The following is a 24194-nucleotide window of genomic DNA, read 5'->3' on the forward strand; positions in this document are numbered from 1 at the left end:
ATGGTTTGGGTTGGAAGGGACCTTTCAAGCTCATCCAGTCCAATTCCCCTGCCATGAGCAGGGACATCTTCCACTACATCAGGTTGCTCAGGGTCCCGTCTAACATGAACCTGAATGTTGCCAGGGATGGGGCATCGACCACCTCTCAGGGCAACCTGGGCCAGTGTCTCACCACCCTCAGCATAAAACATTTCTTCCCTATCTCCAATCTAAACCTACTCTCTTTCAGTCTAAAACTGTTGCCCCTTGTCCTGTCACTACAGGCTCTGGTAAAAACTTCCTCATCATCTCTTTTATAAGCCCCTCTCCTATATTGAAAGGCTGCAATAAGGTCTCCCCGCAGCCTTCTCTTCTCCAGCTGAGCAACCCCAACTCTCGCAGCCTCTCTCCACACCAGAGGGGTTCCAGCCCTCGCACCATTTCCGTGTCCCTCCTCCGGACCCGCTCCAACAGGTCCGTGTCTGTGCTGTGCTGGGGACCCCAGAGCTGGACGCAGGGCTCCGGAGGGGTCTCCCTAGAGCGGAGCAGAGGGGGAGAATCCCCTCCCTTGCCCTGCTGGCCCCACTGCTGGGGATGCAGCCCAGGATACTGTTGGCTTTCTGGGCTGTGAGCACACATTGGCAGCCCGTGTCCCATTTTTCCCCCACCAGTCCCCCGAAGTCCATCTCCTCAGGGCTGCTCTCAATCTCTTAAACCCCCAGTTTGTATTGATCCTGGGGATTTTCCTGACCCACGTGCAGGACCTCACATTTGGCCTTGTTGAACTTCATGAGATTTGCACAGGCACGTCCTGCCTGGGTTGCCAAAATCTTCAACCCTGCAACATCAATTGGAGACAGCACCAGCAGAACCTGGCGAGACAGTGCTTTGCTCCAAAATACCAGTCCCACCTCTGTACTTTTGGAGGAGTGAAGGTACAAACTGTTTTAATTTGCAGGCCCCCATCCATGTGAGCATCAAGACGCGTCAGCACACTCCATGCCGTGGCACTGGGGACCCCAGTGGTTTCCAGTGGGTCTGTACACGCCACTACCAGAAGGGCCATCACTGCTTCTCAGCTCTTGTTGCTGCAATTCAGATGGGTACGCACATGGATGCGACATTTCTCCTGACCTTAAACCCTCCTCAATGCTTGGACATTTTCCTTGACTGGTGTCCAACACTGAGGTGCTCCTGCTTTACTGAGGGGCTATGGGCTCCTCTGGGATAGAAAGATCAGATATGGCTGGGGGAAAGGCAGTGCTTCCAGCAAGACAAGAGTTAGAATGAAGGTAACACTTCTCCATGGAGGAGAGAAATTAGTGGCTCCCATAAGCAGGGAGAGAACCTGCAAGCCAGGAGGATCTTGGCAGCCTCTAGGGAAGGGATAAGGATTTTGGAGGGCTTAGGCCAACTCTAAACGTGTTTAGAGTTTAATGAGTAAAATGTTTATTCAGGGATTTTAGGCCTGAAATGGTCTGCACAGCTCCTTGTTCTTTACAGATCCTATGTCATCTCTCCCAGGGCTGGTGGCGAGCCCTGGCTGTGCTGAGCCTCCATCACCAGGACTCCAGTTACCTGAGCCTCCATCACCAAGACCCCAATACATTCCAGGAGTCCCAGCACCGTAAGATCACCACCTGGTCCAAATTCTCAAAGCGTGTGGCTGAGAAAGAAGCCCTTGCCCACCCCTTGCGCCCCTGGTCCCACCTCACACCCCTCTTCACCTAGATCCCTGCACAAAGCATCTGCCTCCATAGCACCAGCATGCCATTGCCCATCTAGCACCCATCAAAGGGACAAACAGGGGCTGCGATGCCAAGCCCTGTCCCTCTCTGCCTTCCCCCCTCTCCTGCTGTGATTCATTCCCCCGCTGCGGTCCCCAGCCCCTTCCCATATATTTGAGGCAGGACAAAACTCATAACAGCAGTGACTTCGGTACTGGCGACTCATGGGGCTTCGGTCCCAGCTCATCATTACGGCAGGGACAGCCAGAAGCTAAAGCCACAGCAGCTGCTTTCCTTATCTTTAACCTTTTTCTGCCAAACAACCACATTCCCACCCAGGCGACCCCATCCCCGTCCCGGCATGCCCCCAGCCGGCAGCAGGGCCTGAGGCACCCCCACAAAGCCAATCCCCATCTTGAGTTCCTCTAGATGTCACCCTCAGCCGTCTTTTCCTCTGCTCGGATTTTCCTTTCTCCAAGATCCTGCTTTTTTTTTTTTTTTTTTTAAATTCCTTTCTGATCTCTTTCCGGCCATGTGTGATTGCAGTTTCCTCTGGGCGTCCATTTCATCAGCCCAAAATTAAGGAGCGGAGGAGAGGGGTGGCGGGCAGCTGGTGGGAGCCCCCCCCCCTTTACTCCCCACCCACCACCACCACGCCGACCCTGCATCCTGCATCCCACCCTGCCGTGACCCTGCTGCTCCCCAGCCTGGCCGAGCACCCCTCGGAACCCCCTCGCCGCACCCTTCTCCCATCCCCGGCCCCACTTGGCCTGGAGGCCGGGGGGGGATCTGCCGCCTCAACGCAAGCACCATCGGTTTTGGGGTGACTTTGCTTTTTTTTTGGCTGGGTTTTCTCCCCACGCCACCCTCTTCACCCGCAAAGGTGCCCCCGCCATCCTGCGGTGGCCGGATGGTTTTTCTCCCCCCTGGCTGTGAACCGCAAGGCCATCGCCGCCTGTGCTGCACATCATCTACCGCCGCTGGATGCCAACGCCGGGGCCAGATTCAGCCTCGGCAAGAAGGTCACAGTACCTCCAGCCCATCCTTTTCCTCCCCACCACTGCTGAGTCCAGCTCTGTACCGTGGCTGTGGTGCGGCAAAGGGGACGTCGGCCGTAGAGGAAACCCGTGCCCGGGGCAAGAGAAGAAAATCCCTGGGGAGGCTTCGGCTATTTGGTTCGTCCTCTTCTGCATGAGACAACCCCGGCTCTGCGGCTCTGCCGGGCGATGGCCACGCAGTGAAGATGTCTGTGGCCAGGCTCAACAGCGTCAATGGCTTTCTGGAGGACAGCAGGATGGAGGCAGGGGACATGGGCAGGATCCTCCGCTGCCTGGAGATGGGCACTGTCCTCACCTTGTTCTACCAGAAGAAGTCACAGAGGCCAGAGCGAAGGACCTTCCAGGTGAAGTTGGAGACGCGGCAAATCATCTGGAGCCGGACACCCGAGAAGGTGGAAGGCGACAGTGAGTATCAGCGGCGCTGTGGGCTGGGGATGTGCCGGTGGGGTGCCTGGCCACGGTGGGGTGCCTGGCCATGGGGTGCTTGGCCATGGTGGGATGTCCTACAATAGTGGGGTGCCTGACTGTGGGGTGCCTAGCTGTTGTGGGGTGCCCTACTGCGGCGGGGTGACTGGACGTGGGGTGCCCAGCCACGATGGGGTGCCTGGCAGCACAGTGCCTGGCCATGGTGGGGTGTCCTACTGTGGTGAGATGCCTGGCTGCAGTGGTATGGTGGCCACAGTGGGGTGGCTGGCCGTGGTAGGGTGCCTGCTGCAGTGGGGTGCCTGGGCATAGTGGGGTGCCACGGTGGAGTGCCCAGCCACAGTGGGCTTCCCAGCCATGGTGGGGTGTCTGGTCATGGTAGGGTGCCTGGAAATAGTGGGGTGCCTGGCTACGGTGGGGTGGCGTGCCTGGCCATGGTGGGTAGCCTGGCCATCATGGGGTCCTGGCCATATTTGGATGCCCTACCACAGTGGGGTCTCTGGCCATGGTGGGGTGCCGGGGTGCAGTGGGGTGCCCTGCCATGGTAGGATGCCCTGCTGTGGTGGGATGCCCTGCTGTGGTGGGATGCTGGCCATCGTAGGATGCCCAGAGATATAAATGCAGAAGCCTCTGGGCTGAGCGACTCTCCTCTATCCCAGCTCATGTGGTCCATAAGTTGCCGTGGGGCTCAAGCTGCTGCCATTTCATCCCTGGCGATACCCTCCCTGGCAAGGAGGTAAAGGAGCTGGCCACCACCTTGCCTGTTCATGGTGCTTTTAAGGCCAAAAATGGGGTGCTCAGGCTTCCGGGGCCAGCAGCAGCATGGGATGGAGCATGGTGATGGCCCCATACAGCCCAGAGAGGACTTGTCCAGCTGGACTCTGCCCGATGTGAGTTAATGACATCAATGCAAAGTTTGGACTGGTAGCACTGACGTCCAGCACCAGACATACTCTTGCTGGAACATCCATAAAATTCACCCTTATTTGTGGATTTGCTGGTGGCTAGTAGGATGTTGGGGCACACTCCCACCGTTGGGCATTGGTGGGGCTCCATGCCTTGGTGTTCATTACCTGATTGCTCATTACCTCAAGGCTTGCACCTCCTTTTAAATTGAGCTAAAAAGAGCCAATAGATGAAAACATGGGGTTGGGGTGACATGGAGCTATACCATCACCTCATCCCACATCCCCATGTGGGGAGGAACCCAGTTTTGGGGTATTATCTTGTCTGCACAATGGCAAAGCCCACCTGGAGGTTTGGGAAATGACAGGTGCCCTTTCCCTGGTGGGACTCAGAGGGTGTCATCAAAAATCGCCAATCACCCACCCAAAAATCACCACCCATCACTAATTTTGCACAAAGTAGAACAAAATCCCCAGGAAAGTTCAATTCCTGCTCAGAGGGGCCAGCCCCAAGCTGGGGTACCAGCCATGGAGAGACTTTGAGCTGGGAAGAAGGGTGGCACCCGGAGATGAGCACTGGAACAAGCAGGATCTGCGCTTGTCCAGACCTACTGGGCACGGGAGGAAAACTCACCACCAGCCCTTGGGGGGAGCAGATTTGTGGGAGGAGGAGGAGAGATGAGCAGGGAGGAAGAGTACCCATTTTTCTGAGAAGTGGTTTTGGTCCTCACAGGGAAGATCTTGTTTTCTGCTTTCGGAAATAATGCATTTCCGGCTCCTTGTTTTTCTTTGGGAGCACCATGCACTGCCGGCTTCGGTTCTTGGGTCGCTCCCAATGCTCTGCCTGAGTTTCCCCACTGATGCCTTGGGATCTGACTTCTCCCATGTGACGGCCCAAAACCCCCCATGGGAATGAGTGGACATTCTCCAAGGTCATCCAGAATGGGGGGGAAAGAAAAGGAAAATCCCTCTGGAAATGGTACAGTCCTGCCATCCAACCCCACCACCCCCTTCCCTCAGCCCTGGGAGGGAACAATCCCAGTCTTGGTGCTGGACTGGAGCATCTTCACCCCCTGGTCCAGCCCTGCTCTGTGCTCGCATGTCCTTCCACTCACCACAATTTTATGGAAGCACCAGGATCTCCTATTCATCCCTGGGGTCTCGCTCCCACCCCATGCCCAACCTCACGCCTGCCCCAGCCATTTTAAATCCCCGCTTCAACCAGGCACCCCGCTTGCAGAGAGATTAACAGGGATGACCGACAGCGCTGATGTCTCTGTTACGGACTGGCAGGGCCATGACACCGATCCTGGCTCTCCCCAAGAGGCCCCACACCGTGCAGGCTAATTACACACTTCGTTAAGCAGCCGATGGACGCGTGTCGATGCCGATGGGGTCGCCTGTAGCATCGCCTCCAAAATTAACCTCATCCTGGAGGGTTTCCAGCTCATCGCCCTCGGCAGGCCCTGGTCCCCAGTGCAAGGATGAAATCTAGCAGAAAACAGCCCAAAAGGAATCTTTACAAGAAATTAAAAGAAATAGGGTTGAAGGCAGCGTGGCAAACCCAAGAATATTTTGGAGGTGTGGTTTGGCACAACGACAGCTAATTAGGATCACACCTACAGCCTCACTAACGCCAAATAATTAGAAATAGGACTTTTTGGGGAGGAGAAAATCTAGATAGGATTTAACACCTCTGACCAGGCAGAAATCTTTTATTTCAGGTTTTAAATCAGCTTCACGACACCATGGGGAACCCTGGGGGATGCAGTTGCCCAATCCCTCTTGCACAGGACAGTCTGATCTGCCACGTGTCCTGCAAGAAGGGGTGACCAAGGCGAACATGAGGGAACGTGGCTCATGCCACCGCAGCTCTGCCCAGGCCAGTGGGATTTCCCAGCACAACCATTCCCTCTGACCACTATGCTTTGCTTTTCTCCTAATGCATTAAGAAAACACCCAGGCTCCCGGCATCCCTAAAAGCCACTGGGCAGGCCCTGGTCCTACATCATCTTCCCACCATCCCTATATTTAAAATCTTCTTTGCACCATGCTGCTCACTTTGCATTAGGAGAGAAAAAGGATTTTCACAGCTGGAACTGACTTCCAGAGTGTTTTAATCGCCTGGGACCCCTGAGACAATGCAGGGAGGAGTTTGGAGACATAGTTCTGACATGATCGCTGCAAATCCGCTGCAGATGTGGTTTCCAGGAAGCCGCCGGCCGCGTTGCATTGTGAAGCCCTGCGCCGCTCCCTCTTCCCTCGGCTCTTTGTGGGGCTGGGCTATTTGCCCTGTAGAGAAGGACTTGGGGGGCTGGTGGGGGAAAAACTGGACATGGGCTGCCAATGTGCGCTCGCAGCCCAGAAAGCCAACCATCTCCTGGGCTGGATCCCCAGCAGCGGGGCCAGCAGGGTGAGGGAGGGGATTCTCCCCTTCTGCTCCACTCTGGTGAGACCCCCCCGGAGCCCTGCGTCCAGCTCTGGGGTCCCCAGCACAGCACAGACACGGACCTGTTGGAGCGGGTCCGGAGGAGGGACACGGAAATGGTGCGAGGGCTGGAACCCCTCTGGTGTGGAGAGAGGCTGCGAGAGTTGGGGTTGTTCAGCCTGGGGAAGAGAAGGCTGCAGGGAGACCTTCTTGTGACCTTTCAGTACCTAAAGGGTCTGATAAGAAAGATGTGGACAAACTCCAGTGATAGGACAAGGGTTAATGGTTTTAAATTGAAAGAGGGGAGATTCAGACAAGATCTAAGGAAGAAATGTTTTACGCTGGGTGTGGTGAAACCCTGGCCCAGGTTGCCCCGAGAGGTGGTCGATGCCCCATTCCTGGCAACATTCAAGTTCATGTTGGACGGGGCTCTGAGCAACCTGATCTAGTTGAAGATGTCCCTGCTTGTTGCAGGGGGGTTGGTTTAGAGGACCTCTAAAGGTCCCTTCCAACCCGAACCATTCTGTGATTCTGTGATTATTGGCAGTGCACAGAGGTTGGGTCCAAGACCAAATCCTGGCAACCCTAAATCAGGGGAATGGCTGCATTGTGACTTGTTGGCAGAACCCCAGTAGCCACTGGCTTTTCACCCCTCTCCAGTGCCTTGTGTATGGGCAGGTTTGGGGATGAGCAGCTTGTTTTTATCCTATAAACCTGTTTTTGTCCACAAATATCTGCCTGTTCATACCAAAGTGGGTTTGCTCTGAGCCATAGGCGCTGCACAGAGACAGCAAGGGGGTTTCGTTTCTTGACATCTAGTCTCAAAACAAAGCAAATGCAGGGGTGCAGACCTCCTGCGTATCACGTGTGCTAAAATCCCACCCCAGTCGTGAAATTTGGCTTGTGGTCATCCAGTGACGGAAGGCTGGATAAAGCCTCCAGTGTTTTCCAGGGCTTTTCTGCCAAGTAAAACTATTCTGCACCTCTTTTCTTGCTTAATCAGCCTGATTTCTCCCCCATCCCTTATTCCTCCCATGTTTGTGTTTTATTTATCCCCTTTGGATTAGGCTGAGGGTTTCTGTCGAGGCACCAGCACGCCTGCACCCTTCCCCACCACTGCATCGGAAACACAGCCAGGCTGGAAATTCCCCGGGAAATGACCCATTTCCTCGGCAGGACAATACCCTGGCGTGGTGGTCCGGCCGCCCTCCGCCACACAAAGCCCTTTCCGGTGCCGGCGCCTCAGCCCTGGAGGGCAAAGCTGTGCAGGGGTGATGCTCATGGTATCGAGAACAACTTTGGGTATTATTACTAATATCATCATATTATTTTTCTGCTCCCAGTGGGACACGTCTGCTTGGCAAAACCAGGGGTTGGAAATCTCACCCGGCAGCATAGCGGTGAGGAAGACCGCGGTCCGGAAACCCAGCCCTCCTGCCACCGGCGGGGTTTTATATAGCGAGATAATAAGAGAGTAGCACGGCAGGAAAGAAACGCCCTGTGGTCCGGGCTGCCCGGGCTCCAAATTGCCACCTTTGGGCAGATGTCTTCAATTAAAAGATGAGCTCAGCCTGCCCTGGAGCAGGGTCTGTCTTGGGGAGGAGAAGGCAGGGGAGGGGTGGCTGGACATGTGCTCATTGGGATGGGGCAGGCTGAGCCTGGAGGACATGTGGCACCCACAAAGCCAGGAAACTGGTGGGCAGCACTGTGGGGATGCAACATCCTGGGGACACGAGTCCCTGGAGGACTCACAGGAGTGAGGTGCCATCCCACATGTGGGGGCAGTGCTGCAGAGACACCCCATCCTGGGGGCACCACTCCCTGGAGGACACATGGTGATGGCCCCCATGGTTCTGTCATGTACCTTCAGTAGTGCTGCAGGGACACCCCATCCTGAGGACACGGTTCCCTTGAGGACACACGGCCATGGCACCCATGGTGCATTCACACACCTGGGATCAGTGCTGCAGGGACACCCAATTCCCTGGGGGACACTTAGCCATGGCACCTATGGTGCTCTCATGCAGCTGCTGCAGGGACATCTCATCGTGGGGACGTGGTTCGCTGGAGGACACATGGACCCAAAACCCATAAAGCCATCATACACCAATGGGCAGTGTCATGGGGACACCTCGTTCTGGGGACACAGCTCCCTGAAGGAAATGCAAAGCCATGGTGTCATTGAACTAGTGGACATGTCACTGCAGGGCTGTGGGGACATATCTCCCTGTAGGACAGATGGCCATGGCACCCCCAATGCCATTACAACCCATGAGCAGTGGGTCTGGAGAGCAGGTCTTATGAGGAAAGGTTGAGGGAACTGCATTTGTTTAGGCTGGAGAAGAGGAGGCTGAGGGGAGACCTTATCACTCTCTGCAACTGCCTGAAAGGGGGCTGTAGTGAGGTGGGTGTTGGTCTCTTCTCCCAAGTCCCAAGAGAAAATGGCCTCAAGCTGTGTCAGGGGAGGTTTAGATTGGATATTAGGAAAAATGTCTTTCCTGAAAGAGTGGTCAAGCATTGGAAGAGGCTGCCCAGAGAGGTGGTAGAGTCACCATCCCTGGAGGTGTTCAAAAACCATGTAGATGTGGCACTTCAGAGCATGGTTTATGAGGCATGGTGGTGTTGGGTTGTTGGTTGGACTTGATTATCTTAGAGGTCTTTTCCAATCTAAATGATTATATGATTCTATGATTCAGTGGGGACACCCCATCCTGGGGACAACAGTCCCCAGAGGGCATGTGGTCTCCTGGAAGTCCCACCTCCTGCAGCCTCCCCAAGCCCTGCAAATGGGTCTGCGGTGGCAGGGTGGCAGGGAACAGGCTTATGTCCCTCTCTCTCCATAGTCGACATTCGGGAAATCAAAGAGATCCGCCTGGGGAAGAACTCGCGGGACTTCGAGCGTTACCCCGAGGATGCTCGCAAGCTCGACTTCACCATGTGCTTCATCATCCTCTATGGGATGGACTTCAGGCTGAGGACTCTCAGCGTGGCTGGTGCGTGGGCTGCCTTCCCACTCCCCGCAGCCACCCTTGGGCTCTCACACCTTCTCCAGCATCCCATTTCCCTCATCCCAGCCTCACCACACTCCTCTTCCTCCTCCAGCTTTCTGCGAGGAGGACATCAACATGTGGATAACAGGTCTCAACTGGCTGGTGGTGGACACCCAGAAAGCCCAGACCCCACTGCAGATTGAGAGGTGAGGAATGACCATCTAGGGGCCTGGGCGATGAAACCCCCCTGGGTTTGGTCCCCCCTGGAGCTGAGCACCATCAGTCCATCCCTTCCTTCCCAGGTGGCTGCGGAAACAGTTTGATGGGATGGACCGGTCACGGGAAGGCAGGTGAGCACAAGCACAGCCCCACGCTGGGACGTGGCCAGTGGGTTTGGCTGGACAAGGCCATATCCCCCAGTTGCACCCCAAATCTGGAGGCTGAGCCAGGCTGGGAGCGGGGTTTCTGGGCCAAGGTAGTACCGGGTTATTTGTGGTTCTTGAAGGCACCAAAAATCAAAGACTTAAGCGTAGGTCTCCTCCTTGCTGCTGTAGGGTCTATGGGGACCCTGATGCCCCCACGCCCACTGCTGCATTTCCACCAGTGCCAAGAGGGGCTGGACCATTAATGCAGCCCTTAAACATCTCCCCAAGTCAGGAAAAAATCCAAATCAAGTGAATTTGGATTATGAGGATGGGCATCAACTCCAGATGGGATGATGGCTTAGAGTGCCCTACTAGTTCTTGGACATGCTCCCTCTCCTTGACCCTCTGCTCACACTCGTGCCAGACCCTGTGTAATTAGGGGTCCTGTGCCACTGTGGGGTTCCACAGCTGGGTAGAGTGGGACCCAGATGCCAGGGACCACACTGGCACCAGGATTTGGGGTGGGATCCTCGATGTTGGGAGCTGAGACCCATCTGGGTGTTATCCATCCTCTGTGGGGTCTGGCCAGTGCCCTGACACTGGCTCACCCTCCTGCAGCATCACAGTGAAGGACCTGAAGGCCATGCTGCCCCAGGTGAACTACCGTGTCCCCAACATGAGGTTCCTGCGGGACAAGCTCTTGGTAAGAAACCCCCAGGCACCCCAGCTATGCAGGGAGAGGGTCTTTGAGCCCCCATAGCTGGGCTGGAGCTAGCCCCAATGTCACTGGCACTGATTGGATGGCCCACTCTCATGCAACACCTTCTCTGGTAGGAGGTGGAAGCCAGGAATGAGATGACTTTCTCCCACTTCATCCAATTCTACAAAAACCTTATGTTTGATGCGCAGAAATCGGTAAGAGACACAGCTTGTCCTCACAAGCATCCCCCACCCGGTATGGTGTGCTCCCGGCCAGCTAAGCCCACTCCCCTCCTTTGCCTTGCAGGTCATCGAGCAGCTGGAGCTCTCCTTCCCCTTGCGGTGAGTACCCGGGAGCCCAGTGGCTCCGCCCCTGACCAAGCCACCAAGGGTCCAATCCATCGGGTGGGCAACGCAGCCAGGCTATGGGGCAGAGTCAGAGGAGAGCAGAGGGTCTGAGCAGTGTGCGCGGCCTCAGAGCATCTCCCACCTTCAGGGCAGGCCAAGAGGGTGGAAGGGATGGTGGGGATGGTGGCCCTGGGAGCAGGGATGTGAGTAGGGGTGGGTATGGGGATGGGAGTAGGGATAGGAGCAGGGATGCCAGCACTGTGCCTTTGTGGCCAAGAAGGCCAATGGTGTCCTGGGCTACATTAAAAGGAGTATGTCCAGCAGGGCGAGGGAGGTTATCCTCCCCCTGTACTCTGCCCTAGTGAGGCCTCATCTGGAGTGTTGTGTCCAGTTTTGGGCCCCACAATTCAAGAAGGCCAGGGAACTGCTTGAGCAAGTCCATCGGAGAGCTACCAAGATGATCAGGGGACTGGAGCATCTCCCTTATCAGGAAAGGCTGAGAGACTTGGTTTTGTTCAGCCTGGAGAAGAGAAGACTGAGGGGGGAATCTTATCAATACTTAGAAATATCTGAAGGGTGGGTGTCAGGAGGATGGGGCCGGACTCTTTTCAGCGGTGCCCAACAACAGGACAAGGGTCAATGGGCACAAGTTGGAACACAAGAAGTTCCACCTGAATATGAGGAAAACCTTCTTTCCTGTAAGGGTAGCAGAGAAGTGGCACGGGCTGCCCAGAGAGGCTGTGGAGTCCCTTCCCTGGAGACATTCAAACTCCGCCTGGATGCGGTCCTGTGCCCCCTCCTGTAGATGTACCTGCTCAAGCAGGGGGGTTGGACAAGATGACCTCCAGAGGTCCCTTCTAACCCCCACCATTCTGTAATTCTGTGATTCTGAGTGGGGATGGGAGCAGTGATGAGGGTAGGGATGGGTGCCAGGGATGTAGGGACATGCTACCCTGCCCTCCTCTCTGTATCCTCGGGCACTGCTGCATACTCTGGCTCTGTGCCCACCTCTTCTAAGTCGCAGGGTGACACTGGGAGTGTTTGCTCTAGCAGCATCCAACAGCTCGAGGTGCCCCTTGCACCCCCATGGCCTGTGCTTACCCCGAGCCCCTTGCCAGCTGCTGCAGCTGGCAGGAGTGGAGGCAGGAGTGGGGAGCACTGGGGATCTGAGCTGCAGGTGGATGCTGGCAACCTCAACTCCCTCATGGGGTCTACCCCAACTCCTGCTCCCGGTCCTCACTGATGGCTGCTCCATGTCCCAGGAACGTGGACCGCCCTGAGCTGTGCCAAATCTCCCTTTACGACTTCCAGAAGTTCCTGCTGCATGACCAGAAGGTGGGTGCCCTTAGGGACCCCTGTGGCATCCCTCTCTGTCCCAACCTCGGCGACCCCAATGGGATGCCCTAGCCCCATTCACCCCGTAACAGCAGCTGTGTTTGCACCCCAGGAACCCTGGGCCAGCGATGTGGGCATGGTGCGGGACTACATGTGCAGCTACCTCAAGGAGGGCTCCAATGAGGCATCGGACCCCTCCTTCCAGCTGGATGAGGTGGGTGGCCCCATGTGGCACCCACCCAGGGGTGTCTCCCCAGCCCTGGCAGGCTCTGACCTCTCTGTTTCCCCCCTAGTTCCTCACATACCTCTTCTCCAAGGAGAACATGGTGATGGATGCCAAGTATGAGCGCGTGGTGCCTGAGGAGATGAACCACCCCCTGTCCCAGTACTGGATCTCCTCTTCCCATAACACGTAAGGACAGGGTGGGCTCTCCTTGAGGACACCCATAAGCATCCCATCACCCCTGGCCAGGGCAGTCTTGACTGCTGATGGTCCCTTTTGCTCCTCTGCAGGTACCTGACAGGGGACCAGTTCTCCAGTGAGTCCTCCCTGGAGGCGTACGCCCGCTGCCTGCGCATGGGCTGCCGCTGCATCGAGCGTGAGTCCTCCCAGCACCCAGCTCAGTCCCTCCCAGCACCCCATGGTCCACCAGACAGGCCATCCCCTACACCCATCCCATGGCACTGTGTCGGAGGGTCTTCCATGTCCTTTGGGGGACCAAAACGATGGTCTCTGGTACGCAGTCGGTGACCAGCATGCATTAACTGAGGTGTCTCCCCACTCAGTGGACTGCTGGGATGGCCCAGACGATCTTCCCATCATCTACCATGGCCACACGCTCACCTCCAAGATCAAGTTCCTGGATGTGCTGCACACCATCAAGGAGCATGCATTCGTCACCTCTGAGTAAGCCCCAGCCCCACAGCGACACCCCAATTCTGGGACAGGCAGGCAACCCCTGTCCGAATTCCACTCTCCTTTGCCTTTGTCCCAAGCGCATTCTCACCTGCTTCCTCCAGGTTCCCCATCATCCTCTCCATCGAAGACCACTGCAGCATTGTCCAACAAAGAAACATGGCCTCTCACTTCAAGAAGGTCTTTGGGGACATGCTACTTACCAAGCCGGTGGACATCAATGCCGACGAGCTGCCCTCACCCACCCAGCTCAAGAAGAAGATCCTAATCAAGGTGTGTGAGGGTGCCACCCCAAAGCTCCTTTTTGTTGGAGGGACAAGGACCATGTTGGGCTGGGAAGGATGGTGATTATCCCCCATCTTGGGACTCAAGAGCAGTATCTCTCTGTACACACACAGCAAGACATCAGAGAGACATCCTACTGCAAGAGGTGGTCAAGGGGAACAGGGGGTGGTGGAGGGGGACCTGTAGGAGCCCAAGCGTGGCCCAAGGGGTGGGACCTCAGCATGATGGGGACACCATGCCCACCACTGAGCTCTCCTGCCCGGGCTGTCCCCAGCACAAGAAACTGGTCGAAGGGAACCTGTACGAGGAGGTCTCCACCGCCAGTTACTCAGAGAACGACATCAGCAACTCCATCAAGAATGGCATCCTCTACCTTGAAGACCCCATTGACCACGTAAGATTCTCCCTGCTGATGGCAGCCAGGGGCTGAGCAGGGTCTGTTAGCTGGGGATGAGCATCAGGGTTTGGGTTGGGCATGGGGTATGGTGTCTCCATGCAATGCTGTTGGGGATGGGAGGGGACAGAAACAGGGGTCTCAAAGCTCCATCCCTCCATGCCATCATCCTCCCTGCCCCAGTGATGCTCTTCCTCCCTCCCAGACCTGGAGCCCCCATTATTTCGTCCTGACGAGCAACAAGATCTACTACTCGGAGGAGACATCCCGCTACCAGTTCAACGAGGACGAGGAGGAGGTGGAGCAGAAGGAGGTACATGTGGAGCAGGATGCACCCGTGGGTTAGGGAGGACTCCATGAGAAGGGGGAGAGGGTGGCAGTGCTCTGGTTGAAAGGGGATGCTCACCCCCGGGTGTCTCTGCCGTTTTGGGGTGAACTTGCAGGAGTTCAACAACAACGAGCTGCACTTCACGGAGAAGTGGTTCCATGGGAAGCTGGGAGGTGGCCGCGATGGGCGGCAGATCGCCGAGAAGCTGCTGCACGAGTACTGCACTGAGACAGGTGGCAAGGACGGCACATTCCTGGTGCGCGAGAGCGAGACCTTTGTGGGCGACTACACCCTCTCCTTCTGGTAGGAGGCCCGTGGGGGAGGCAGGATCCCACCCTCCCTGAGCTGGTGATTGGCCCTCCAGCCAACCCCTGGTTTGGTTGCTGGAATGGTGTTTTTGGGGAGAATCACCGCCTTTTTGCATGGCATGTGGACCCCTAAGCGCAGGATGGTGGGGACATGGACCTGAATTGACTCACCCCTGACTTCCCTCCACCACCGCGGCAGGAGGTCCAGCCGGGTGCAGCACTGCCGGATCCACTCACGGCAGGAGGCCGGCGCCACCAAGTTCTACCTGACGGACAACCTGGTCTTCGACAGCCTCTACAGCCTCATTTGTCACTACCGCGAGGTGCCGCTCCGCTGCAACGAGTTTGAGATGCGCCTCACGGACCCAGTCCCCCAACCCAATGCCCATGAGAGCAAAGAGTGAGGACAGTCCCCATCCCCATTCCCGTGGTCCCCTGGGTCCAACAGCCTCCTCCATCCTTGGTGTCAGGTCTTGAGTGCCCCCCAGGATGTGGGGATGCCGGCACCAGCCCACCACCTCCCTTCTCTGCCCGGCCAGGTGGTACCATGCCAGCTTGACGCGCCTGCAGGCCGAGCACATGCTGATGCGGGTCCCACGGGACGGAGCCTTCCTGGTGCGCAAACGTAGTGAACCCAGCTCCTACGCCATCTCCTTCCGGTGAGTGTGGCCACCCCAGTGCCTCAAGGCCCGTCAGATTCTGCCGTGGTGCCCACATTGCTGGCCAAGCTGAGAACTGCCTGGCTCATGTCTGTTCTGACTCCACGTTGGGTGGCAGGGATTTGCTGTTGGTCAGGAGGGTGACACAGTGGGATGCATGATGCTGTCATGGTGGGGGGAACCCCCTAGCTGCAGTGATGGGAGAGCCAGGTCCTCAGGGCGGTCACCCCAGTGTCATCCCTACTGAGGTAGGGCATCGCCTCCTGCCCATCCTCATCATGAAGCCAGGGTCCAGCCACCCCTCACATATGCCCCCTGGCTCTCTTGGCCCCAGGGCAGAGGGGAAGATCAAGCACTGCCGCATCCAGCAGGAAGGTCGGCTCTTCATGCTGGGCAGCTCGGCTGAGTTTGAGAGCCTCGTGGACCTCGTCAGCTACTACGAGAAGCATCCACTCTACCGCAAGATGAAGCTGCGCTACCCTATCAACGAGGAGACCCTGGAGAAGATGGGCACCACCGTGAGTGCTCCCAGCAGTGGGGATGGTGGGGATGGGGGCTCTGTGCCATGGGCAACCAAGCCCCATCTCCAGCTCTACCATGGTGGGAAGGTCTCCTCTAGCCTCTTGGGTGAAGCCCAACCACAACTGTCCAAGCCCATTCTGCAGCCATTGCCCATGGTTATAGCTCCACCATAATTCCCTGCTGATGAGATGCAAAGGGATATTATGTCCCTCTCAATCTCCTCTCAGTCACATGTGGTGGCCCAGCTCCCACCATGTCCCCTTGTAGCTCCTGTCTGCATCCGAGTGACCCACTCAGGCGTCTCTCCTTGCAGGAGCTGGACTATGGAGCCCTGTACGAGGTGCGGACCCCCCACTTCTACGTAGAGGCCAACAAGATGCCAATGGCCAGGGTAAGGGGCTGAGCTTGTGTCCCTGGGAGGTGCAGGGTGGTGGGACACTGATTCTAGTGCTGGGGCTCCTGGGTGATCCCCCGCCAGACCCACCACACCTCCCACCGCTGACCTGAGAATTGGTGACATTTTGCTGCATTTTTCTGACCCTCAAGCGATGCTGGAGCTGGACCCTTCCCACATCACCATCACTTGGGGACAGTCCAAGCTCCAGCAACTGCGTGGTGGGGGGACAGGACTGGAGAGAGCCCAGCCTGGAGCAAGGACCTGGCGCAAGTTTGCCCCAACAGCAAGGAAACCCCCATGGATCCCTTTGCAGTGGGGAACCCTGAAAGAGCAGGTTTAGGGTCAGTTCCCAGGTGGTGCCATCTCCATCCTCAGAGGTTTTTAGAACTGACCTGGTCTTGAAGCTGACCCAGTCCTCATTTTTGGGGGTGTTTGGGACTGGCTGGTCTCAGGACTGATCCAAGCTCCATCCTCAAAGGTTTTTGGGAGCAGGCTGGTCTTAAGAGCTGACCCAGTCTCCATTCTCAGAGATTTTTGGGACTGGGCTTGTCTTGGAGCTGTCCCAGTCCCTATCCTCAGAGATTTTTGGGACCAGGATGGTTTTGGATGTCATCCCATCTCCACCCTTGGAGGTTTTGGGGGCTGGGCCGGTCTCAGATCTCACCTAACCTCCATCCTTAGAGGTTTTTGGGACTGGGCTGGTCTTGGAGCTGACCCTGGTGGAGGCTGGACTGGAGCACCAAGGTCCCATACCTGTGATCCTACCATCCCATGGTCCAGGCATGGACAGGCAGGCAAAGACCAGACTCAGGAAAGCTTAATCCAAAGAGTTTTTTTCCAGGGAGCATGGGAATATTAGGGGAATAACCCCTTTAGTGCACCAGGAGAAACCACTGGGGGACCCAGAAGAACTCACTTTGCGCTGAACGTGGTGGTCCCACGGGACCTCAGGCATCTTCAGCCCTCCTGTCCCCTCTAACATGTCTCACTGCTGGTGTAGGAGATTTGGGGATATCATTTGGGGTGTCAGACCCTCAGGAGCCCCCATGGTCCACTGTGGGGCCTCAAGAAGAAGGGCTGAGCAGACAGAACTGCCTGCCAGCCTCGCTGGCGCTGGGTGGTGACACGTGTCCCTCTTCCTGGTGGCCCAGTGCACGGTGAAGGCTCTCTACGACTACAAAGCGCAACGGGAGGACGAGTTGTCGTTCTGCAAGCAGGCCATCATCCACAATGTCGACAAGCAGGACGGCGGCTGGTGAGGGTGGTTGGGTGGCCCCTGGGTGGGCGTTGCCGTGGGTGGGGGATGAAGGGGACACCCTGGGTTATCCTGCAGGTCGTCCCATGGTGGGTTTTAACTGCCTCCTTTTCTGTCCCCCCACCCCTTCTCCGACCGCTCCCCAACACACTGCATGCAGCATGAACACCCCTATACCCCCCCGAATTGGTCCGCTTGCCTTGATCCTCTCACCCCTTGCAGGTGGCGGGGGGACTACGGGGGCAAGAAGCAACTGTGGTTCCCGGCCAACTACGTGGAGGAGATCGTCAGCACGCAGGCACAGGAGCAGGATGAGGCCGTGAGTGCCATGTCCCCTTGCACCTGGGACTGAGGCTGCCCGAGACGCTCCCAGCCTTGCACCAGCCTGGACCCTAATCTGGAGGCTGGGGGATGCTCCCTGCCCCACTCCAGCCTGGACCCAGAGGCTGAGGGATGCACATGATCCTGCTCCAGCTTGGACCCTTATCCGGAGGCTGAGTGATGCTTGACTGCAGAGCAGAACATGCCAAGAGGGTGGTTTTTCTCTGCTTTTGCTAGGACTTGGCCAATTTGACCCTGAGCCAGCATTGCTAGGACTTGGCCAATCTGACCCTGAGCCAGCACTGTGCCCTTGTGGCCAAGAAGGCCAACGGTGTCCTGGGCTGCATTAAAAGCAGTGTGGCCAGCAGGGCGAGGGAGGTTATCCTCCCCCTCTACTCTGCCCTAGTGAGGCCTCATCTGGAGTGTTGTGTCCAGTTTTGGGCCCCACAATTCAAGAAGGCCAGGGAACTGCTTGAGCAAGTCCATCGGAGAGCTACCAAGATGATCAGGGGACTGGAGCATCTCCCTTATGAGGAAAGGCTGAGAGACTTGGTTTTGTTCAGCCTGGAGAAGGGAAGACTGAGGGGGGAATCTTATCAATACTTAGAAATATCCGAAGGGTGGGTGTCAAGAGGAGGGGGCCGGACATTTTCAGTGGTGCCCAACGACAGGACGAGGGTCAATGGGCACAAGTTGGAACACAAGAAGTTTCACCTGAATATGAGGAAAACCTTCTTCCCTGTGCGGGTGGCAGAGCAGTGGCACAGGCTTCTCAGAGAGGCTGTGGGGTCCCTTCCCTGGAGACATTCAAACCCCGCCTTGGGTTTGAAACCACGTGGTCCTGTGCCCCCTGCTCTGGGTGTGCCTGCTCTAGCAGGGGTTGGACAAGATGATCTCCAGAGGTCTCTTCCAACCCCCACCATTGTGTGATTCTGTAATTCAGAGGGCTGGAGGGAGGCTGCCAAACTGATTGGGCACTGGGCTTGCCCCCGCACAGCTGCCCCCCATCACCCCCCTTTACTTCCTCTCTTGCAGTCGTCGGAAAACAGCCCCCTGGGGAACTTTTTGAAGGGCTTCATCGATGTGCCGTCCTGCCACGTTGGTGAGTGTCCCCACCACGGCTGCAGGAGCTTGCTGCGATGGCGTGCACCCCAAGTTGAAACTCAGTGCCATGAGCTGAGGCTCCCTGAACTCATTGTGCAACTGCCAGTTGGGCTCATGCTTGGCACAACGTGCCGGGGAGCAACATGGGTCTGGGCTTGGAGGGATTTGGCTGATTTTGGGGGGATTTGGAGGAATATAGAGGTCTGTGTGCTTTGGGGGATAGTTACCCCTGGCTTAAAGGAAAATGCATTTTGTTGTGAAAAGCTGAGACCATTCATTAGAAAAATGGGGCCCTCATAAGAGGAGGACACCAATGGCCGGTGGGGTGCCAGGGAGGGCTGGTGGGCACCCGGGAGTGGGACCGCTGAGGTTTTGTTTGCTCCACAGAGCCATCCATTGGGAATGTCTTCAAGTAAAGCCCCCCTCTGATGTCCTTATAGTTATCTCCAAAGACGGGAGGAGCTCCAAACCATTTGTCTTCACCATCCATTCCCAGCAGATGTCCCACGCAGCCCAGTCACTGGACGTGGCCGCAGACACACAGGAGGAACTCAGCGAGTGGGTGGCCAAGATCCGAGAGGCCACGCAGAACGCCGATGCCAGGGTGAGGGGCACCAGGGTACAGAGGATGGGGGTGGATGGTCCCATCCCTCAGTGGATGGTCCCCAATATCTCCAAAGGATGAAGCTGGGGGAAGACTTTCAGCTCCTGTTTTCCCTTGTGCAGATGCAAGAGGGGAAGATCATGGAGCGGAGGAAGAAGATTGCACTGGAGCTCTCTGAGCTGGTTGTGTATTGCCGCCCGGTGCCGTTCGATGAGGACAGTAAGAGCTGGAGAAGGGGGATGAGCATGAGAAGAGATGGGTGGGAGGAACCAAGTGGCCATGGCAGACCAACCTGTTGGCCACTGCAGAGCCCTATGTCCTCCGCTGATGGTCACCTTGGTGCTTTCAGAGATTGGCACAGACAAGGCATGCTACCGGGACATGTCCTCCTTCCCGGAGACCAAGGCGGAGAAGTATGCCAACCGCAGCAAGGGCAAGAAGTTCCTGCAGTACAACCGGCGCCAGCTCAGCCGCATCTACCCCAAAGGGCAACGTCTGGACTCCTCCAACTACGACCCTTTGCCCATGTGGATCTGTGGTAGCCAGCTTGTGGCCCTCAACTTCCAAACACCTGGTAAATCTGGCTCCTGGGGTGGCTGCTGGGCTCATCACTACAGGTCACCCCAAAATCCCATCCTTGCTGGTTCTGTCCTGGATCCTATTGCTGGAGGTGGTTTGGATGTTCTCTCCAACCTTTGTCCTCATCCTGATGGGGACATCTCCATGCAATTTCTGGGTGCTTCATGCAAAACCCAGCTGCATCCCTTCTCCAACTAGGGTTGGGGGTCTTAGCAGGGGAGTTGCCAGGGTAGGACCTGCTGCCCAGGGACCTCAGGGAGTCCCTGAGCCCCGCAGCTGAAAACTGCTCTGTCCCCATGGCCACAGACAAGCCAATGCAGCTGAACCAGGCGCTTTTCATGCTCGGCGGCCGCAGCGGCTACGTCCTGCAGCCTGACATCATGAGGGACGAGACATTCGACCCCTTTGACAAGAACAGCCTGAAGATCGTGGAGCCCATCACTGTGCAGCTGCAGGCAAGTGGCAAGGACAGCAAGTCCACCCTGAGGTGGTGCCCATCAAGATGGGGGCTTGCTTCTTCCTCTGTTTTGGGTCAACTGGGGGTGGTTTTTACATGTTACCACCCCATATTTGCTCCATGGGGATCATTTCCCCATGATCTCTTCGTTTTGTTGGTCTTTCTCGGCTTGCGGCATCATTTTTCCCAGGGGAGAACCCCAAAATTGCACAGAGCTGAGTCCAACCTGAGCAAGAGCGAGGTGGAGGGTGAAGCAGCTAAAACAAGCCCAGAAGCACCTTACCCAACCCTTGGGTAATTTCAGTGTTAGAGCTGGGACAGGTTGGTTTGTAGGCACCTGACTCTTGAGCACGGCATGAATCCAGCAAAGGTTTTTTTAAACAATTTGGCAGATACGGCTACAATCATGCTAAAGCCAGTTCAAGGTCATAAATACTGTGTTGTGTGGCTAATTATGGCCATAAAGCTTTTGGCAAGCCCAAAACGTGCCTTCTTTTTTACGCTGAGGGTGGTGAGACACTGGCCCAGGTCGCCCAGAGAGGTGGGAGGTGCCCCATCCCTGGAAACATTCCAGGTCAGGCTGGATGGGGCTCTGAGCAACCTGATCTAGTGGAATGGAAGATGTTCCTGCTAGTGGCAGGGGGGTTGGACTGGATGACCCGTGGAGGTCCCTTCTAACCCAAACCCTTTCTGTGATTCTAAAACAGCCAAGCTATGGGGTTGTCCCACAGACTCCTTCCTCATCTATACCATTCTATGATTCTATAATTTGATGTAGCCAGACCTCACCTTCCTCTTCCTCCTGCAGATCCTCGGTGCCCGGCACCTACCCAAGAATGGGAGGAGCATTGTCTGCCCCTTTGTGGAGGTGGAGGTGTGCGGCTCTGAGTACGACAACAGCAAGAACAAGACGGATGTCGTAGGTGAGGCTCCATGCAGGTGACATTCCCACCCAACCCCGGTGCCCTGGGGACAGGCGGGGACACCAGGACAACCCTAACTGTGCCCTTTGGGTTCCTCTTGGACATGTGGGCAATGGGGTTGGGTTTTGTGGAGGAGTGAAGAGGACAGGCATCTCCCACTAATGTGCTGGTGCCATGCCAGGGTTGTCCATGCATCTAGCCCCTCTCTGACCCTCCCCGCTCTCTCCTCGCCCCCCAGCCGACAATGGCTTCAACCCCGTCTGGCTCTTCAAGCAGTTTGTCTTCGACATCAACAACCCCGAGTTTGCCTTCCTCCGCTTTGTAGTGTACGAGGAGGACATGTTCAGCGACCCCAACTTCTTGGCACAAGCCACCTTTCCCGTCAAGGGCCTCAAAACAGGTATGGTCCTGCCATCCGCACCATCATCATCATCATAGAATCATAGAATGGTTTGGGTTGGAAGGGACCTTTAAAGGTCATCTAGTCCAGCCCCCCAGCAATCATCATCATCATCATCATCATCATCTTGGGAATCTGGCCATGGCGAGGGGCTTGGACCCTGCCATGGGGCTGAGCTCGTGTCATGGTGTTGTGTCCAGGCTACCGGTCAGTGCCGTTGAAGAACAGCTACACCGAGGACCTGGAACTTGCTGCCCTCCTCATCCACATCGAGATCATCAACGCCAAGGCAGGTGGACTGGGCAGCTCGGGGAACGCCATACTGTAGTTTCACCAGCTGGAGCAGGGAGGGAACAGCACGCTGGGGTGTCCTGTCCACCCCACCAGCCTCATACCCTTGTGTCAGCGCAGGAGGAAGATGAGGAGAACCTCTACTCATCCATCCAGCAGCTACGGGACCGCGCCAGCGAGCTCTCCAGCCAGGTCTCCAGCTATGAGCGCACCAACGGCTGTGACTCCCGCTACCAGCAGCGCCTCGACGAGTTACGGGCGGCCCAGGAGCGGCTCATGGAGCTCACTGAAGTCCGCAACCGCAAGTGAGTGTCCCTTCCCCTTGCCTTCAGGAGGTCCCTTTCAGAAGGGTCCCTAAGGGTCCCTAAGGCCACCACTTTGCTCCCCATCAGGTTGATGGAGAAGAAGAAGAGGGACCGGCAAATGGTCACCAAACGCAGCTGAGCTGGATGGATATGAGCCCGCCAGCCCGCTGCTGACCCCCCCATCCACCTCCTCTCCTGCTGCAAAGGGAGGTGGGGTGGCCAGATCAGGACACCCCTCCCCATGTGTGGGGCTGGGCGATAGCGGTGTGACAAATCTGGGGCCAAAAGGGGGCTTTGGGTAGCTCTGCCTGTGACGTTTCTCCATTGGGGTGAGGCAGGAGGTGGCATGCTCTGGCATAAATCTGGAGCACCTCCAGCTTCGTCCCATGTTCTCTGGAGCTGGTGGCCGCGTCCTTGTCCCCACAGGGTGGCCACCGTAGCTTCTCTTCACCCCATGTCCTCCGTGTCCCACCACCCCACGGTGGGGAGGGGCGATAAGCCCCACAACCAATGGGGAAACTGAGGCACAAGCGCCCAGCTGGCCCAGGATGGGGCAGGACTGGCCACCTCCATCCTGGGGACGGGACAGGACTGGCTGGCAGTGAAGCACCAGAATGGGGACACAGGGGACACTTTGGGGTGGGGCTAGGGGGGCATTTTGTCCCCCTGCTATAAATATCTGTATTTTCTTCTTTTATCCAGCGTGTACATACGGCGGGGGGGCGGGGGGTGTGTGTGCGGTCTGTACCAGCCGCAGTATTAGGGCACGGGGGGTACCCCAAAATGTCCAGAGATGCCCCTGGGACGGGCATGAGAAAGCAGGGGAGCAGGTCTGGAGGTGCCCAACAGGGCAGGGTGGCCAGTGACAGGGTGCCCCGAGTGGGCACTGCGCGGACACGTGGGCACCAAGGTGGCCACAGAGGGGACAGGGATATCCCCGAGGTGACACCAGTGTTGGCGCCAAACCCTGGGGACAGGGACAGATCCTGCCAGTAAAGCCAACAGAGGTGGTGCCCGGCAAGGTGGTGGCTGGGGACATCTGGGGGTGTCCCCCAGGATCGGGGCATCCCGGCGGGGGGAATCTGTGTATTCTTTGTATGAAAATAAATCTATTTAGCCAATATTTATACTCCATTGCTGTGGTCTGGTGTCCCCCCCCGCTCTGCCCACAGCACCAATGTCCCTGGGGGGTGTGATGTCCCCAGGGCAGTGGCTCAGTGGTCCTGGTCCCCTGACCTCAATGTGTCACCCATGTTCCCTTGATGTGTCCCAGCGGCAGTGGGGACACCCAGTGGTGCGTGGTTTTGGGGCTGGGATGTGTGTGCTGCGGTGGGCAGGGCCACCCAGGGAGGAGATATGGGACACGGGACACGGCACAGGGCCAGGGGACGCAGGGTATGAGGCAGAGGGCCAGGGGCACACAGGGCACAGGCGTGTGGGGTCACAGTGACAATGGACACAGCACCATGGGGGTGCAGGACACAGGGTTATAGGGACACAGGACCATTGGGACACAGCTATGGGGACACAGGAACATCGGGCCATTGGGACACACAGCTATGGGGATGCAGGAACACAGGGCCATGGGGACACGGGACATGGGGTCACGGGGACACAAAGCTAGGGGACACAAGGTCACAGGGACATGGAGACACAGGGCTCTGGGGACATACAGCCATGGGGACACAGAGCTATGGGGACATGGGGACACAGGGCCATTGGGACAGAGGGTTAGGGGGACACAGGACTATGGGGACATGGGACACAGGGTCGTGGGGACACACAGCTATGGCAATGGAGGGACACAGGGCCATGGGGACACAGGACTAGGGGACACGAGGCCACAGGACTCAGGACACAGGGCACAGGGCCATGGGGACAGGGGCCAC

The 24194-nt window shown here is 57.0% G+C and overlaps 1 protein-coding gene across 1 annotated transcript; it reads left to right on the forward strand.

The window, feature by feature from the left end:
- The first annotated feature begins 2239 nt into the window (after positions 1-2239).
- Positions 2240-23428, forward strand: LOC142053811 (1-phosphatidylinositol 4,5-bisphosphate phosphodiesterase gamma-1-like). Its single transcript, XM_075085957.1, has 32 exons — positions 2240-3169; positions 9364-9513; positions 9623-9716; positions 9813-9860; positions 10494-10578; positions 10710-10790; positions 10882-10916; positions 12185-12257; positions 12370-12471; positions 12551-12669; positions 12771-12856; positions 13044-13164; positions 13278-13446; positions 13733-13852; positions 14058-14165; positions 14296-14483; positions 14688-14888; positions 15028-15147; positions 15482-15665; positions 15983-16060; positions 17218-17321; positions 17544-17640; positions 18678-18744; positions 19187-19350; positions 19473-19569; positions 19700-19924; positions 20236-20384; positions 21195-21309; positions 21548-21709; positions 21910-21998; positions 22121-22305; positions 22393-23428. The coding sequence occupies exons 1-32, from the start codon at positions 2950-2952 to the stop codon at positions 22442-22444; spliced, it is 3888 nt and encodes a 1295-aa protein (XP_074942058.1). The 5' UTR covers positions 2240-2949; the 3' UTR covers positions 22445-23428.
- Positions 23429-24194: the final 766 nt, after the last annotated feature.

This window comes from Phalacrocorax aristotelis, chromosome 2, assembly GCF_949628215.1.
Source record: "Phalacrocorax aristotelis chromosome 2, bGulAri2.1, whole genome shotgun sequence".
Taxonomy (NCBI): Eukaryota; Metazoa; Chordata; class Aves; order Suliformes; family Phalacrocoracidae; genus Phalacrocorax; species Phalacrocorax aristotelis.

Excerpts from the sequence above, each read along its gene's own strand:
- LOC142053811 (XM_075085957.1), top strand. The coding sequence starts at position 2,950 with ATGTCTGTGGCCAGGCTCAACAGCGTCAATGGCTTTCTGGAGGACAGC. Across the intron at positions 13,165-13,277 it reads CATGCATTCGTCACCTCTGA|GTTCCCCATCATCCTCTCCA; the intron begins GTAAGCCCCAGC and ends TGCTTCCTCCAG. Across the intron at positions 19,570-19,699 it reads GGTGCCGTTCGATGAGGACA|AGATTGGCACAGACAAGGCA; the intron begins GTAAGAGCTGGA and ends TGGTGCTTTCAG.